General features: G+C 41.5%; 1 protein-coding gene across 1 annotated transcript; it reads right to left on the bottom strand.

Moving 5' to 3' along the window:
• Positions 1-1022: 1022 nt before the first annotated feature.
• On the bottom strand, positions 1023-14305 carry mogat2 (monoacylglycerol O-acyltransferase 2). Its single transcript, XM_086307786.1, has 6 exons — positions 14136-14305; positions 13131-13309; positions 2633-2837; positions 2342-2516; positions 1912-2111; positions 1023-1558 (listed from the first exon to the last, which is right to left on the bottom strand). The coding sequence occupies exons 1-6, from the start codon at positions 14227-14229 to the stop codon at positions 1404-1406; spliced, it is 1008 nt and encodes a 335-aa protein (XP_086163912.1). The 5' UTR covers positions 14230-14305; the 3' UTR covers positions 1023-1403.
• Between the last annotated feature and the right edge of the window lie 855 nt (positions 14306-15160).

The following is a 15160-nucleotide window of genomic DNA, read 5'->3' as shown; positions in this document are numbered from 1 at the left end:
CCCTCCCCCCTCTGCCCAGCGTAAAGCACAAGGCTCGCGTGCAGAGTGAAGCGGGAAAAAAGTGCGAGAGAGAGGCTGAGAGAAAGAAAAAAAAAAAGAAAACCCACGTGACGGCTCGCGATAAGGAGCCGGCTCGCGTCGTTCACGTCAAAGAGCCGGCTCTAAGAGCCATTTCGTTCGCGAACGACCCATCACTAGTACTGACGGCCTGAAAGGCAGACACTGAAGGAAGACACTTGGATGATTCCTTGCCAACAATTAAAAGCAGCTCCAGGAGATGGTTGGGTTTTGAAAACCACAGCTCAGCCAGCCAAAGGCACCACATGTACAGCTCCTGTACCTAACAGTATAAGTAAAAACAACCATGATGGGTGAAATGCTTGGATTCAAAATCATAATCCTAAAAGTAACCAGTAACGGTGCGAGACTTACTTAACACTACTTTTACATCTCTGAAGACAAAAGAAGGAAATTCCCGCTGATTTTGTGCTGCCTGTATGGAGTGTACTGTTTAAAAAATGAAATGAATCCTGCAGTTTTTGCTTCCGTTCTTTTACAGTGTTGCCAGTATAATGTTGTAATCTGACTTCAACCTATGACTCTATTTGAGAAAGTTTCGGGCCTTGCACAAATCCCAACACCTCATATGCAACAACTGCAATGTTCACATGTAGCCCCAGAGGAAGGGCAACAGTCTAAATCCAAGGTTCCCAGAGCGAGGCCCGTGTGCCAGCTGTGGGCCCACGTTCATGTTTCGCTCCACAGTCATGCACCAGGTGAAAAAAGAACCAAGGGAGCAACTTTTCCTTTCTGGCAGTCATTGCAGAATAAATCATTTACAATTACAGGTGAGGTCAAGATGTCTTGGCTGTGTGGCCTCGGTTGGCTTCTTTGATAATCATGACTAAATAAACACAGAAAACTTTCCCTTTTTTCAGACTACATTAGACTTCACCGTGTAAGCATGAGTCAGCCTAACTGTCGTTTCAAAGAGAGATTGTTCTCAGACACTGAAGCTGAAAGAGCTACACATGAAATCTTTAATACATGAATATGTGCGATTACACAACTGCTTCTGAACTCTAAATATCCAAATGAACCGAACACATTATTAGAGTTTCATGATGAATTTTAATGCACTCGTAGAACATCTTTCATTTGATCTGAGATTTTAAAGACAGCCTTTCCAGCTTACATGTTTGGGCTTTATTGAGACAGGACATGTTTAAACACAGACCTCTGCAATAGCCTTGAGTCACATGGAGCTCCTGCTCAGCCCGGTGCGAGCGTACAAACAATCACTTTGTCTTTAGTTAAAGGATGAGCTGTGAGCAGGTGTACAGAATCTGCAGCACCAGAGCTTTACAAAGAGGCGTCCAATTCCACCCAGGCCTTGTTGCACTTTAGACAAAGTTCAGGTGTGTGTCTTTGTCTACTCCATAGTTGCCTTTGTGCTCCTCAAACAGATTGCTGAGTTCATCCATGTACAGCTGGTGGAGGGCATCAAGTTCCTCGGCAGTTGGCTTTGCTTTCTTCTCCACTTTGATTGGCCGCCCAACTGCAGAGATGTGACAAAGTGCTTTATGTACTTTGTTTAGTTACAGTATGTTTAAGATGTTTACTGAGCGTGCGGACTGCGTGCCAGCCAGTTACAAAGGACGGTGTGTTTGTTCTCACAGCGAATCTCCCTCTATATCTGATCGCCATTACTCACATGCACCGAAACTGAACTCAGTGACGTCAGTTACTTCTCACAAAGTTGAAAACTTATTGGGAAGTGCAAGGATGCTTTACTATATGTTTTTACCTGAGGGAAGATATCTATTAGGCCTTTAGAGTGTTAATATACACTGCTGCCCAAGTATCCATCCAGCTGCACGTAGTGATGGTGGAGTAAAGCTGCTTACTCACCTACTGTGTTGATAGGTTTTCTGTAGGGCATAAGGCCGAAGGAGTACTGGAAAATGCCTCGTGCATGGAAGAGAGGAAGAGAGACACCCATGATCTTTTGCAGGTTTTCCTGCAACCATCGAAGCCAGGTTCCCCTCGGGTTTTCCACCTGGTCATACACTTCATTCTCCCCAAAAGAGAAGACTGGTACCAGATGAGCTCTGGGAAAAAATGGTTGAGCTCTATTGGTTTCTTATTTCTAACTGATCTCATAGCAGAATATGCGCTTTCCCAGGAAATTCCATGCAAGTCACTTGAATAAGTTTCAGGAGTCAAGCTACAAAAAAACCCTAAAATGAATAGATTGACAATCTTTTTAATAAGCAAAACCATTTCAGAGGCGTAGATGGAGCAGAATTTTCCACATTGCCTCAGGGGTGGCTGATCTTACCCATACTCCATGGCCATTTTGATGAAGCCTTTTTTATGGGCCAAGAGTACATTGAAAGTGCCTGGGTGGGCATCAAGGGCCTCTGGTGCCCCTCCAACAGCTATCACAATAGCATTTCCACCTTTCTTTTTGCAGAGTGGATAAGTGGCACTCTCTTTGTCTGAAGGAATCAGGCCTGCAATGTTGTAACAGAAGGAAAAAATATTTAAAGTGTTCAAATACAATATGTTTATTTTAACATACATAAAAAAGAAGAATGGGAAATATGATTGAAATGTCAATAGCTCAAACCTCCACACATGATGTAGTCTCTGAAGAATGGAGCTCTGAACCAAAGAGGCAACATGAGCAGGTAGCTGGTGATGCCTGGAAACAGCTGTCTGAAGCCTGTCGAGTAGGTGCAGAAGTTGGTAAAGGCTCCTGCCACCAGCACACCATGGGGATGGAAGCCAAGGATGTAGTTATGCCTGGGATCTAAGTCAGCCGTCTTCACCAACTGAAGGGAGGGGAAAGATGATATTTGTAGATGTATACATAGTCAAGAGTGCATGCAGACATACTCGGGATGATAATGGCCACCAGAATCATGGTAAACCGTTTAATCCTCATCAGCCTAAGAGCTGTTTTGGACTTTGCGTTGCAGTTGCTTGGCTCTGGCTGCAGTCCAAACATGTGCCTCAATATCTCAGTTTCAACACAATGTCTTTGTCCCTCTGAACCTTCCCTCATCTCCCCTGCCTGAGGCTTCAGGACTCGATTGGGTATGACTTTAACAGCCACACTGGCAGGATGAAGTACTGTATGTGAAACCTTTGAAATTGCCCGTATTTCTGCACAAAAAGCATCATAAATATATAAATATTATACAGTATATACTACAAGTAAATGGTATATTGCAAGTGTGGTTTCATAGATCTGGCCATATTTGACATGAATAGCAAGAAGGGGGACCTAAACTGCAAAAACCCCAAAACCCAACAACAGGAAAACGACAAACTTTCACTTAGGTTGAAAGCAAGACACAGGTACAGATAATCCAGACAACGAGGCGGGGCGAAGTAAGACTGAACACACAAAAAAACAGGAAATCAGTCATAGCTAAACTGGGAAATGCAGACACATACATTAACTTAACTTATGGGGTTGACACAAGGAGATATAACAGAAAACACTGAGCGAACACTATGTTTTAAAAAATATTCCAGACCATCCAAATCATTGAATTAAGTTTTCCGATAACTTCCATGGCTACAGGTGTGTAAAATCAATCATCTAGGCATGCAGACTGCTTCTACAAACATTCGTGAAAGAATAGGTCATGTGATGGGGTGGGCCAGGGTCACGCAGTGGTTTCCCCGAGTCAGAATTTTTAACTGGTATCTCCCTCAACTCAGAAAGTCACTGCAGGCTCTACCAGCTCCAGCTTTGTTGCCTCCCAAAATTAACAATCCAGGATGGCAGCAGTGAGCATAAAAAGTAATAAAATTGTTGTTGTTTTGTTTTTGTTTGTTTTTTAAATTATTTATTTATGTATTTATCCTTAAGTTCTGTTATTGAAGTTTAAAATGAAATGGCCCACACATTTTTTCACACGTAGGCTGATGTGATGATCCACATGATCAATAGCAGATCAACGCGCCTCAGGGGACGAGCACCACTCAGGGTTTAATAACTTGGACTCACCACCATTTTTATAACCTAAGAAGCCTCTTGGATGAACCATCAAATCAAATCAAATCAAAATGTATTTATATAGCACATATAACCATGAATATCTTCCTGGAGGCGTCCAGCTGTTTTCTTTTTTCAAGCTATTTTTCATGTTTTGTTATCAGCTGTACCAACGACGCATTTCTTCTCTAAACTCTACATATAGGACATTTCCTTCCTTTACAAAGTGTGCAGGCTAGGCCCAGAAGCCCGTTCAACCAGAGTTCAACCAGAGACTAAAAATGACCAGAGGCTCCACTTGTATAATTCCTCCTCGTTCTGTTGAAGTTTAGCAACTGTTTCACAGCAATTTCATTGCTGGGTATTGCAAAAGATTTTCTGACTGCGATTGTTTTATTACATGTCTTCACATTCAAGCTTCCAGTAGACATTTTCTGCCCACTATTGCCTCCGTCGTCCAGATTTTATGCAATGCAGAGTTCAAGTTTCCACATCACAACTGTGTCTAATGCCAACTGGATCCCAGAGATACACACATGTTTTATCATGTTGCACAGGTGTTTTATTATCTATTAATCCTCATTTTTATGCCTTTTTTAGTCTGTTCACATCTACTGATGCTGTTTTGTTTTTAAAAAAAATAGTAATATTTTGGAATGCTAGAGGGCTTATGTAGCTTTATTAACTCCAGCCAAGAGTCCTAAAGAAAGTAAGTAAAAATACTGAAGGTGTCACTGGACCTACTTTACCTGAGAGCTGAGCTGGGACATGCTCTGGTCATGAAAAGGAGAGCTGATGCTGTTACATGACACTTTTGGCTGGTTGTCTGTTTATTTCAGATATTTTATATTGGGGTTAAAATGACCCTGATTGGTGTCATCATGTAAATAAAACACAAATAACATAACTGACATTACAAGATGTTTCAAATTCAGCTTGATGCAAGCAAACAACAGTTCCTTATCTTTTAAGTAGGGCCTAAAGTTAAAGCATGAATACATGCACCTCTAATTTCAGCGCAGCACTTGATGAAAGGAATCAGGGGATATCCTGCATGTACCAAATTTCATTACACAAAAATGAAGGAGAAATGGTAAAAACAGTGAAGAACAATTAATCATTGACTTGTCTGAGAGGTTCTGCAATATGCTCATGTGCCAGAAAATAACCAGGACCGTTTGAATAAAAAATACTGCACTTGCAGTGTTTTTCAGATATTAGGAGCACCTTCCCTTCATTTAGCTTTTAGCATTCTAGGCTCCCAGCACACTGTTAGAAAGGTCAAAATACAGTTGGCACTGCCCACAGCGCTACTCTACTGCCAACCAGGAGGTCAGAGATTCAGGTGTGATGTGTTAATAGTTACATGGAGAAAGTAGCCTCAAACAGAGATAAGGAGCACGTTGCAGAGGTTTGGCAGGTTCAAGTTTTCTAACCCTTCATGCACATAGAAGGTTTTACAGCATGAAAACAAAATATCTTCCTGAAACCTTTTAAACATAAATGTTACCTGTTTTTTCTTTTTAATGCTGGCTAACATAGATGTCTCCCCAACATAACTCTAGAATAAATATGGAAATATTCTGAGTTTCAAAAGTGATTTCAGAAGCGTGCCTAATGATTGCAGTGGATGTCTGCTGAGTCACTGAAAGACTTTTGCAATGCTTCAAATTTCCACTTCACAGCTGTGTTCTGCCAACTGGACCAGGGCTGTCTTCCAAAGTGTTTGTGGCTCACATCTTAAAGTACAGAAGATTTCAGCTGGGTTTTGAGGAGCTACCCTTTATTCACGTGAAAAAAGCACTTAATAAAATATAATACTAAAAGGTGAGCACAATGGGGGCCCATCGTGTTTCCAAAGGCGATAAGTGTTCAGGGTTGCTCACTTCAAGTTTATATAAAAGTTGAAATGAACATCTTGTACTTCCATATATTTGTCACTTGGCAGGAAGGTTAAAGAGATGTGCCAGTGTTTACACATGACAAAGGTCATCTTGCTATTTGCAAGGTAAAAGACTTCTGGTGTCACAGAAACACTGGATATTAGCAATATTTAATAAAAAACACTCTCTGATTATCAACAATAAAATCTCGAGGAAGATAAGCAGCTCTGTCTCAAACCTTTTTCTTGGGATTCTCCTTTAATGCTGGAGATGTTCTTTTTGTTGGAATTGGTGAATATAGACGGATGCTGAGTCTCTGAATTCATTCCCCAGCTCTTCTCCATTGGTTGGAGCTTCATTGAGCTGCTTATGCAGCTTATTTTGCTCTTTGGCAAGTAAATTATGAGCCACTGTGTTTGTGATCAATCCTCGCAAACTTAGTGATATTTCTCTGTAATGTTTGAAGCGACACAAGTGAAAAGCTCCATGATGTCGTTTGTTTAGTCCGCTAAAAATAAGCACTCCCTTCACTGATCTGTGCGTGAGATTCATACTCAAGACAACACTTTTCTTTTATCAGGCAATCATCTCAGAACCAGTTTCAGTCATTTGATACAGTTTTTCCAGTAATGTTTTCTCTTTATTATTTCTTAATGAATAAGGGTGCATTCACACAGATTTTAAAGCTTTCTCAGATTGTAATAGATCACATGAAGGTTGTGAGTAAAGCTTATATAAGCAAGTCATGTTACTGGACCTTCGTGGAGCTGATTGTTGGTGTCCGTGCTGTGGAGACCTGCTGCAGGTGGCTCCCAAAGTTAAACATTAGTTCCACTGATGAGGCACTAAGTAAGCGAAGTGTCTATCGTAGTGTCACCAAGACCTGCTGTCGAGCCTTCATCGTTACATAATCTGTGTTTCTATCATTCCTGCCAAGATAGTTTTCAAAAGGATAAATATCTACTTTTCCCAAATTCCCAGGTGGACCTAGCTCCACACTGCATCTTCCGCTGCATTAGTGGAAAGGTATTCATAGATGTACCCTGGGGAAGTTTTGTGGGAAGACAATCATGGCAGATAAAGTCTGTGGGCTACACAGGAGTATCACCCCAAATCACTTGTGAGAAAGTGCTTTTCCATAACCACTGACAACTTCAGGACTTGGTAACTTGGTGGTGGCGTCAGGATTAAATGTGGTTTATCGTCATAAAGATGCAAAAATATGTTTTGTAGCCTGAAAATGACGCCATGTGTGCCTCTGTAATTGCCTTCAGATACATTTGAATTTGCGTCACTATCTCGTCTACATGCATTTTTGTCCTTTTAGAAACCAAGACACTCACATCAGCTGGTGAGCTTTCAGCCTGAGCTGGTGACGGTGTATTAGAAACGGTGGGCAAAGACACGCTAATGAAAGGAATTAGGAAACTTTAAATAACACATCTTCTCTCTACCCTCACACGGACTCCTTGTTTCGGGCCCAATGTGGCAGTCAGATGATGCTGGGCAGAATTCAGTTTGAACTAGATGGCACAAAACATTCTTGGTTTTTTTTCTTAGAAATTTTTTTCTAAGAAATTATTTAATATATGAAATTCAAAATATTCACACGAGGCCTCTAATGATATATATATATATATATATATATATGTATATATATATATATATATATATATATATATATATATATATATATATATATGAATGTGTGTGTGAATGGGTGGATGACTGGATATGTAAAGCGCTTTGGGGTCCTTAGGGACTAGTAAGGCGCTATATAAATACAGGCCATTTACCATATATATATATATATATATATATATATATATATATATATATATATATATATATATATATATATATATATATATATATATATATATATATATATATATATATGATATGGTTCACATCTACTGGCTGAAGAAGCTGACTGCACTCCACGAGCGTCTGGCAGCACAAATGAACCAGTTGCTAGTTAACGAGAGACACCCAGAATGGCTAACCGAAGGCCGGACAGTCCTGATCCTCAAGGACCCCAAGAAGGGACCGGTCCCCTCCAACTACCGACCAATAACCTGCCTCAGTACCACGTGGAAGCTCCTGTCAGGCATCATAGCGGCTAAGATGAACAGGCACATGGGTCAATACATGAGCGGGACACAGAAAGGAATTGGCAAGAATACCAGAGGCGCAAAACACCAGCTACTGATAGACAGAACAGTCAGCCGAGACTGCAAGACCAGACTGACCAACCTGTGCACTGCCTGGATTGATTACAAGAAGGCCTATGACTCAATGCCCCACAGCTGGATACTGGAATGCCTAGAATTGTACAAGATCAATGGGACCCTAAGAGCCTTCATCAGGAACTCAATGGGGATGTGGCGTACAACACTAGAGGCCAACTCCAAGCCCATAGCACAAGTCACCATCAAGTGCGGGATCTACCAAGGAGATGCTCTGTCCCCACTGCTGTTCTGCATAGGCCTGAACCCCCTCAGTGAGATCATTAACAAGACTGGCTACGGATACCGACTACGGAACGGAGCAGTTGTCAGCCACCTCCTGTACATGGATGACATCAAGCTGTATGCCAAGAGTGAACGAGACATCGATTCACTGATCTACACTACCAGGTTATACAGCAATGACATTGGAATGTCATTCGGACTGGAGAAGTGTAGTCGGATGGTAACAAAGAGAGGGAAGGTAGTCAGAACTGAGGGGATTGAACTACCAGACGGCAACATTGCAGACATAGAGGACAGTTACAAGTACCTGGGGATCCTGCAGGCGAATGGGAACCATGAAGAGGCCGCTAGAAAAGCTGCAACCACCAAGTACCTGCAGAGGGTCAGGCAAGTCCTGAGGAGTCAGCTGAATGGTAAGAACAAGATCCGGGCCATCAACACGTACGCCCTGCCCGTGATCAGGTACCCTGCTGGGGTAATAGGCTGGCCAAAGGAGGAGATAGAAGCCACTGACATAAAGACAAGAAAGCTCCTTACCATGCATGGAGGGTTTCACCCCAAGTCCAGCACCCTGAGGCTGTACGCTAAGTGGAAGGAAGGGGGCCGGGGACTGGTGAGTGTCAGCACCACAGTCCAGGATGAGACAACGAACATCCAAGAATACATTGGGAAGATGGCCCCAACTGACCGAGTGCTCAGTGAATACCTCAGGCAGCAGAAACCCAAGAAAGAGGAGGGAGACGAGGAACCATCATGGAAGGACAGGCCCCTGCACGGTATGTACCACCGGCAGATAGAGGAGGTGGCTGATATCCAGAAATCCTACCAGTGGCTGGACAAAGCTGGACTGAAAGACAGCACAGAGGCACTAATCATGGCAGCACAAGAACAAGCTCTGAGCACAAGATCCATAGAGGCTGGGGTCTATCACACCAGACAAGACCCCAGGTGCAGGCTGTGTAAAGATGCCCCAGAGACAATCCAGCACATAACAGCAGGGTGCAAGATGCTAGCAAGGCAAGGCAAGGCATACATGGAACGCCATAACCAAGTGGCCGGCATAGTGTACAGGAACATCTGTGCCGAGTATAACCTGGAAGTCCCGAGGTCAAAATGGGAGATGCCCCCAAGGGTGGTGGAGAATGACCGAGCTAAGATCCTGTGGGACTTCCAGATACAGACGGACAAAATGGTGGTGGCTAACCAACCGGACATAGTGGTGGTAGACAAACAGAAGAAGACGGCCGTAGTGATCGATGTAGCGGTTCCGAATGACAGCAATATCAGGAAGAAGGAACACGAGAAGCTGGAGAAATACCAAGGGCTCAGAGAAGAGCTCGAGAGGATGTGGAGGGTGAAGGTAACGGTGGTCCCCGTGGTAATCAGACCACTAGGTGCGGTGACTCCCAAGCTAGGCGAGTGGCTCCAGCAGATCCCGGGAAAAACATCGGAGATCTCTGTCCAGAAGAGCGCAGTCCTGGGAACAGCTAAGATACTGCGCAGGACCCTCAAGCTCCCAGGCCTCTGGTAGAGGACCCGAGCTTGAAGGATAAACCGCCCGCAGGGGCGTGCTGGGAATTTTATATATACATATGTGTGTGTGTGTGTGTGTGTGTGTGTGTGTGTGTGTGTGTATTACTTGTTATTATTATTATTGATGTGCAGACAAAGTTTTAGTGATTTTGTGTCCGATACTATTTGTTGTATTTATTATTAATATTCATGTCACTGTATTTAAAATTATTTTCAGTATTGTATTTTTTTGTTAAATGTATCACGATCATGTTTCTAATCCAAGGAGCCCCAAGTGTGACATATTTTATGGCCGACTGCACGTTGACATAGCTGACCTATAGATAAAGGACAAGCTTTCATATTGCTCGTCTATTGGACAATAATAGCCAATGACTTGAGCAAATATACTGGTCAGTTTCTATTGTGTTTTCATGCATAGCTTCGAGGGCTTCTTCACGTAAAGACAGATATGACCCACTTACAGCACTACAGATAGTTTCAAAATGAAACATCTACAATCACTTTCTGTTAAGATGTAAAGCTTTCTAGGAGGAAAATAAGTTGATCTTTATGATTATTTTTAGTAATCATAAGTTTTAGATTTCAGTGAAACATTTATTTAAAGTAATTTTAAGGAATCCACCCATAGAATAAAAACCCAAACAAATAAACTTCAGTATAAATGTTTTTTAGCAAGTCTTTATGAACACTTATACGGGGTTTGTGCTAAAACAACAACAGCTTCATTGTTGTTTCACGTTGTCTTATCAGCTCGGTCCAAAGTATCAGTCACATCCAGGGGCGAGCAGTCGATCCATGTAATGAAGCAGATGTTGTTAATAGAGTTTTTGTTCTCTGTGAATTTCACAGAAAAGGTCTTCTGCCGTTATTTGTCATGGTTAAAAAAATAAGCCAGGAGTCACTTCATAGTCGTGTAGACAAAATACTACTCATCCATGCTGTCACAAGAGGGCGTGATGTAACACAAGAGGGGAGCCTGTAACGCACAATCAGGGCTTGGCAACGCAGCGTTTATTTACAGCAGCTTCTCTCATGGATCGTGGGTTTTTCACCCACGTTTCAGTTTCATATTATTTTTTGATTCCTGCGTTTATTGAGTTTTAAGTTCTTTTGCATTTTACATTCTTTCCTAATAGCTCCTGTTTTCTGGTTGGCTTCATTACACTTATATTCTCAGGCCTTCTCAGTTTATTTTTTATTTTTTTACCTTTGACAATTTAGTTTTTGCTTGTGGTTCATATTTCATTCTTTGAGTTTCACTTCATACTTCTGTGTGCTCCTGTAGTTTGTCACGTCTCCATCTCTGTGTTAACCTTATATCAGATTACATCCTGTTTTATTTTGGTAGTCTTTTGTCCCTCATGTCTTGTCTCTTCTTTTTTTCCCTTTTTCTCCTTATCAAGTAAGTTTCACCGAGCTGTTCTTTCGTCCCCTAATTAGCCCCTTGTGTGTATATAGTCCTGTCTTTATTTTGTTATGTACGACTGTTCCCCCGCTTTGTGCTCTGGTCCCTGGGCTTTTGGTTTTATTTTTATGCTTTCAGTTTGTTTATCTTCTTTCAAAACAAACAAATATTTGAAATATTTTTATTGAGATGTGGATTTTTATTAGACTTTTTAGTATTGAATGAATACACTACCGGTCAAAAGTTTTGGAACACAATTTTTCCAATTTTTGTAATTGAAAGTTGTGCAGTTTAATGTCTCATTTAACTTGAAATGAAAGCCAAGTACAAATAAGCAACTGGAGTTAAAAAAACAGAAATGACTTCTGACTCAAAGTAGCCTCCTTTAGCAGATATAACAGCTAAACACACCCGTGACATTCTTTCTACGACAGAAATCAAATATTCTTCAGAAAGTTTTTCCCATATTTGTTGCAGAAGTTCCCATAAATGTTGACCTTGTAAGTTGCTTTGCTTTCTCTCTTCTGTCCAGTTAATCCCAAACCAGCTCGATGGGGTTTGAGTCTGGAGACTGTGCTGCTGTTTTCAAGCTCACCATCTTGTTCTTTTTTCCTGAGGTAGTTCTGGCACAGCTTGGACTTGGAACCATCCTTTCATCTACTCGCCTGCAAAGATCCTGCTTGATGAACCAAAGATTTCAAATTTTGATTCATCCATCCATAATACCTTCCTCCAGTCTTCAGTAGTCCAGTGGCCGTGTTTCATGGCCCAGACAAGCCTCCTTGTCTTATTCTGATGTTTTAGCATTGTTCTGTCAAACCTGCAGCTTGAAGTCTTCTCTTCACAGTTGAAACTGAGACTTGCTTACTACGACTACTGTTGTCCCGTGAGCCCCTTATCACCCAAGCTGTTAACTCAGTCCTCTGATTCAGTTGTGTCTTTGGGTCTGCAGACCTCTACCTGTCAGATTTTGCTCCAGTTTCTTCTGATGTTTAGGGAAACTGTAGTCACCGACACCTGACTTTCATTGCAGTTTCTCTGTAGGACAGACCTATTTTTAAGTGTTATAAAGGTCTGTGTCTCTTCCATTGTTAATCACCTTTTTCTCACCATTTTTGTAGCAACACACTACTTTCAGCAGTACAATACTGTTCAACTGATGCTCACGAGGGCCTGGTACCACAGTGTGTTCCAGCACGGCTTTCATGCAGACAGAAGAGGCTGTAAGTAATCCAGAAAAGTTGGAAACCTGTAGGAATTAGTAGCACCAGCTTTCGAGACTTGATCAACCTTCATTGCTGCAGAACAGCTTTAAATTATTAACACATGTTGTTCCTGAAAAAGGTATTTTTGTAGAATTCTGAAATGGACATGATTGTTCAGTTTTGGGTAACCTTACCTTTTTTTTTTTATTTCTGGCTGTTCACCTCTTACCTTTTCATTGGACTTGAACGACTGGAATTGCAAAAAGGTTGAGGTGTTCTAAAACTTTTGACCAGTAGTGTATGCACATTTTTTAACTCATATATTTAGCTATGAGTGTCACTTATCACTGTATAACACTGTCACAGTACCTAATTACAACAGGAAACAGAGGAGTGTCCTCCATCTGTGGATCATTTGTTGCCAAGGACATAGATAAGAAGCATTCCTCATTGCAGGCTGGAGATTAGATCAGATGACCTGGCAGATGTTCTGATGTCCTACTCTCTTGCACAAGCGAATCCTCCACATATTGATTTTCTGTCTCCTTATGGAAGCAATGTGCCTGCACAAAAAATAGATGACGCAAAAACAAGAAGTCTAAAGCTTTCTCTTACCTTGATGGGAAAGTAATCACGCATGTATTCCCAAACTTTGAGGCTGCACAGGAAGGGCGACCTGTTGCCTCCACGTGCAGGAGTGTCATAATCAAAGTACCACCAGACAGCATACAGCACGCTGATCAGCCAGTAGCGAGTGAACATCAGGTAAAAGAACAGGAAGATGCAGGTGGGTGCTGAGACGAGAAGGACATTCACTAACACAACAGACACTAAATGATTGGTAACTATATCAGAGTTAGCCATGATAGCGTATGCATAAATTGGACTCTGTTCAGGGGGGAGACCATCTCAGAGTCTTGAAGTCCTTTACAGATTTACAGATATGTATTAGAAGTGCCAATCTTGGTTTTATAACTGTATATTTGCTATCACTCTCATTTTTATTGCTTTCAGGACGCTTCGAATCAATATTTTTAATCTCTCTTGGCGAAAAAAGACAAATAGCATGAAGGCAAATAATCAAAGCTCGTGTTTAGCATGGACACTGAAATACTAGTTATCACAAACCTAGCTATGAATGACTTGTATCACCTGCTGCACCAGGGAGCTCATAAACTAGTTACAGAGATGGTGAAGTGGCTAAGAATACAAATGTAAACTTGAACAGAGCCAGTGGGATAAAGTGTGGCAGCAAATATTAACAGGGTTCTGTGGCTGTGTCAAAAAATAAAAAAGCTTGGAAACCTGAATTAAGGAGCTCTGTTCTCCAGAACTACAAAAACAACAGGCGGATGAAATGACTTGGATGGATGCTCTTCTGTCTGGCTCCCTCTTCTGGCCATGCAGAACTACAGCTCACGTAAAACAAAGGTTCTCTCTGTTTTGCACTAATTGTGACTTTATCAAAAGCAGCTAAACAAGCATGTTTATGTTTCACAACAATAATATTAATGTGAAAATCTTCATTTATCCTTTTACTTCTTTAGCAGAGTCATTCTTGCATCCTTCCATCATCTACAGGTTTCCCAATTTAACTCACACAGAAAAGTCAACACTCACCCAGACCAAGGAAGGTGAAGACCCACTGCAGCACCATGGCAGTCTGCAGTCTCCTGTGGAGGGGTATAGCCATGGGGGCAAAATTAATTTTCATGATTTCCACAAGAGAAGAAATCCAAACCACGGCGCTGCAGTGGAGGCAAAGAGGAAGAGCGAGAGAAGGAGGTCCAAAGTCTGCTCCTGTCACCTCTCCACCAGCATTTCCTATTGACCGGCTTATCTCAAAAGCTTAGCAAAGACTTTGATTTGCCAGTCCATATCTATGCAATCTGACTTTTGAACAAGCAAGTAATGCACTACACAGAGATCCCCAGCAAAGAACAACAAGCCACAAAGCTGTGGACTTCCTGCAGAGCATTGAAGGCAATCACTGGCTAGCATGGCCATGCTGTATGCATATAAGTGTTTATATTTGTAAAGGCTCCATCTTTTTGTTAGAAAAAATTATACATTTCTTGTCACATGGGGTCTATGTCAGCGCTGCATAAAAGCTTAAAAACTATTTCCAAAAGGTAAGGTAAATAGACACCTAGTCTGGACAACAGTAGCTAAGCTAAGTGAGCTAAACACACACCGAAATTAACAAAGGGATCATCAAAGGTGTGGATGGAGCATATAGATGATTCAGATTATGCATTGTGTCACAAAGCAACGCACTGATAGGACTGTAATCTATGCACATTATCTTTTTTCTAATGAGTTAGGCTGACATTTGCTGGATCAGTGGGTTTTATTGGCTTTCTTCTTTCTTCTATTTGATTACATCCTCATAAATTATTTATTATCTACCCTAATTACCTCATTAACACTTTGATCTCTCTTACTCAATCAGTTTTCACTTGCACCCACTAACAAACAATAATAGCAAATACAATAGGAATTAAAAATCAATGGTCATGTCTGTAAAGCTTAACAGCTGAACTGTATAAGGCTTCCGTTCAAACAATGTGTTTTTCTGATGTCTTAAACTAAAGTCCGGTTTGAGACAGGCCCTCGGGGCATGTAAGGAGTCGGCATTATTCATG

The sequence above is a fragment of the Aulonocara sp. 'chitande type north' Nkhata Bay genome, linkage group LG10, assembly GCF_057382095.1.
Source record: "Aulonocara sp. 'chitande type north' Nkhata Bay isolate Kocher_YH1m ecotype deep benthic linkage group LG10, A_spYH_male_GT1.1, whole genome shotgun sequence".
Taxonomy (NCBI): Eukaryota; Metazoa; Chordata; class Actinopteri; order Cichliformes; family Cichlidae; genus Aulonocara; species Aulonocara sp. 'chitande type north' Nkhata Bay.
The sequence above is the reverse complement of the archived record's forward strand: the minus strand, read 5'-3'. Positions and strand labels throughout refer to the sequence as shown.

Excerpts from the sequence above, each read along its gene's own strand:
- mogat2 (XM_086307786.1), bottom strand. The coding sequence starts at position 14,229 with ATGAAAATTAATTTTGCCCCCATGGCTATACCCCTCCACAGGAGACTG. Across the intron at positions 2,517-2,632 it reads AGACTACATCATGTGTGGAG|GCCTGATTCCTTCAGACAAA; the intron begins GTTTGAGCTATT and ends ACAACATTGCAG. Across the intron at positions 1,559-1,911 it reads AAAACCTATCAACACAGTAG|TTGGGCGGCCAATCAAAGTG; the intron begins GTGAGTAAGCAG and ends ACATCTCTGCAG.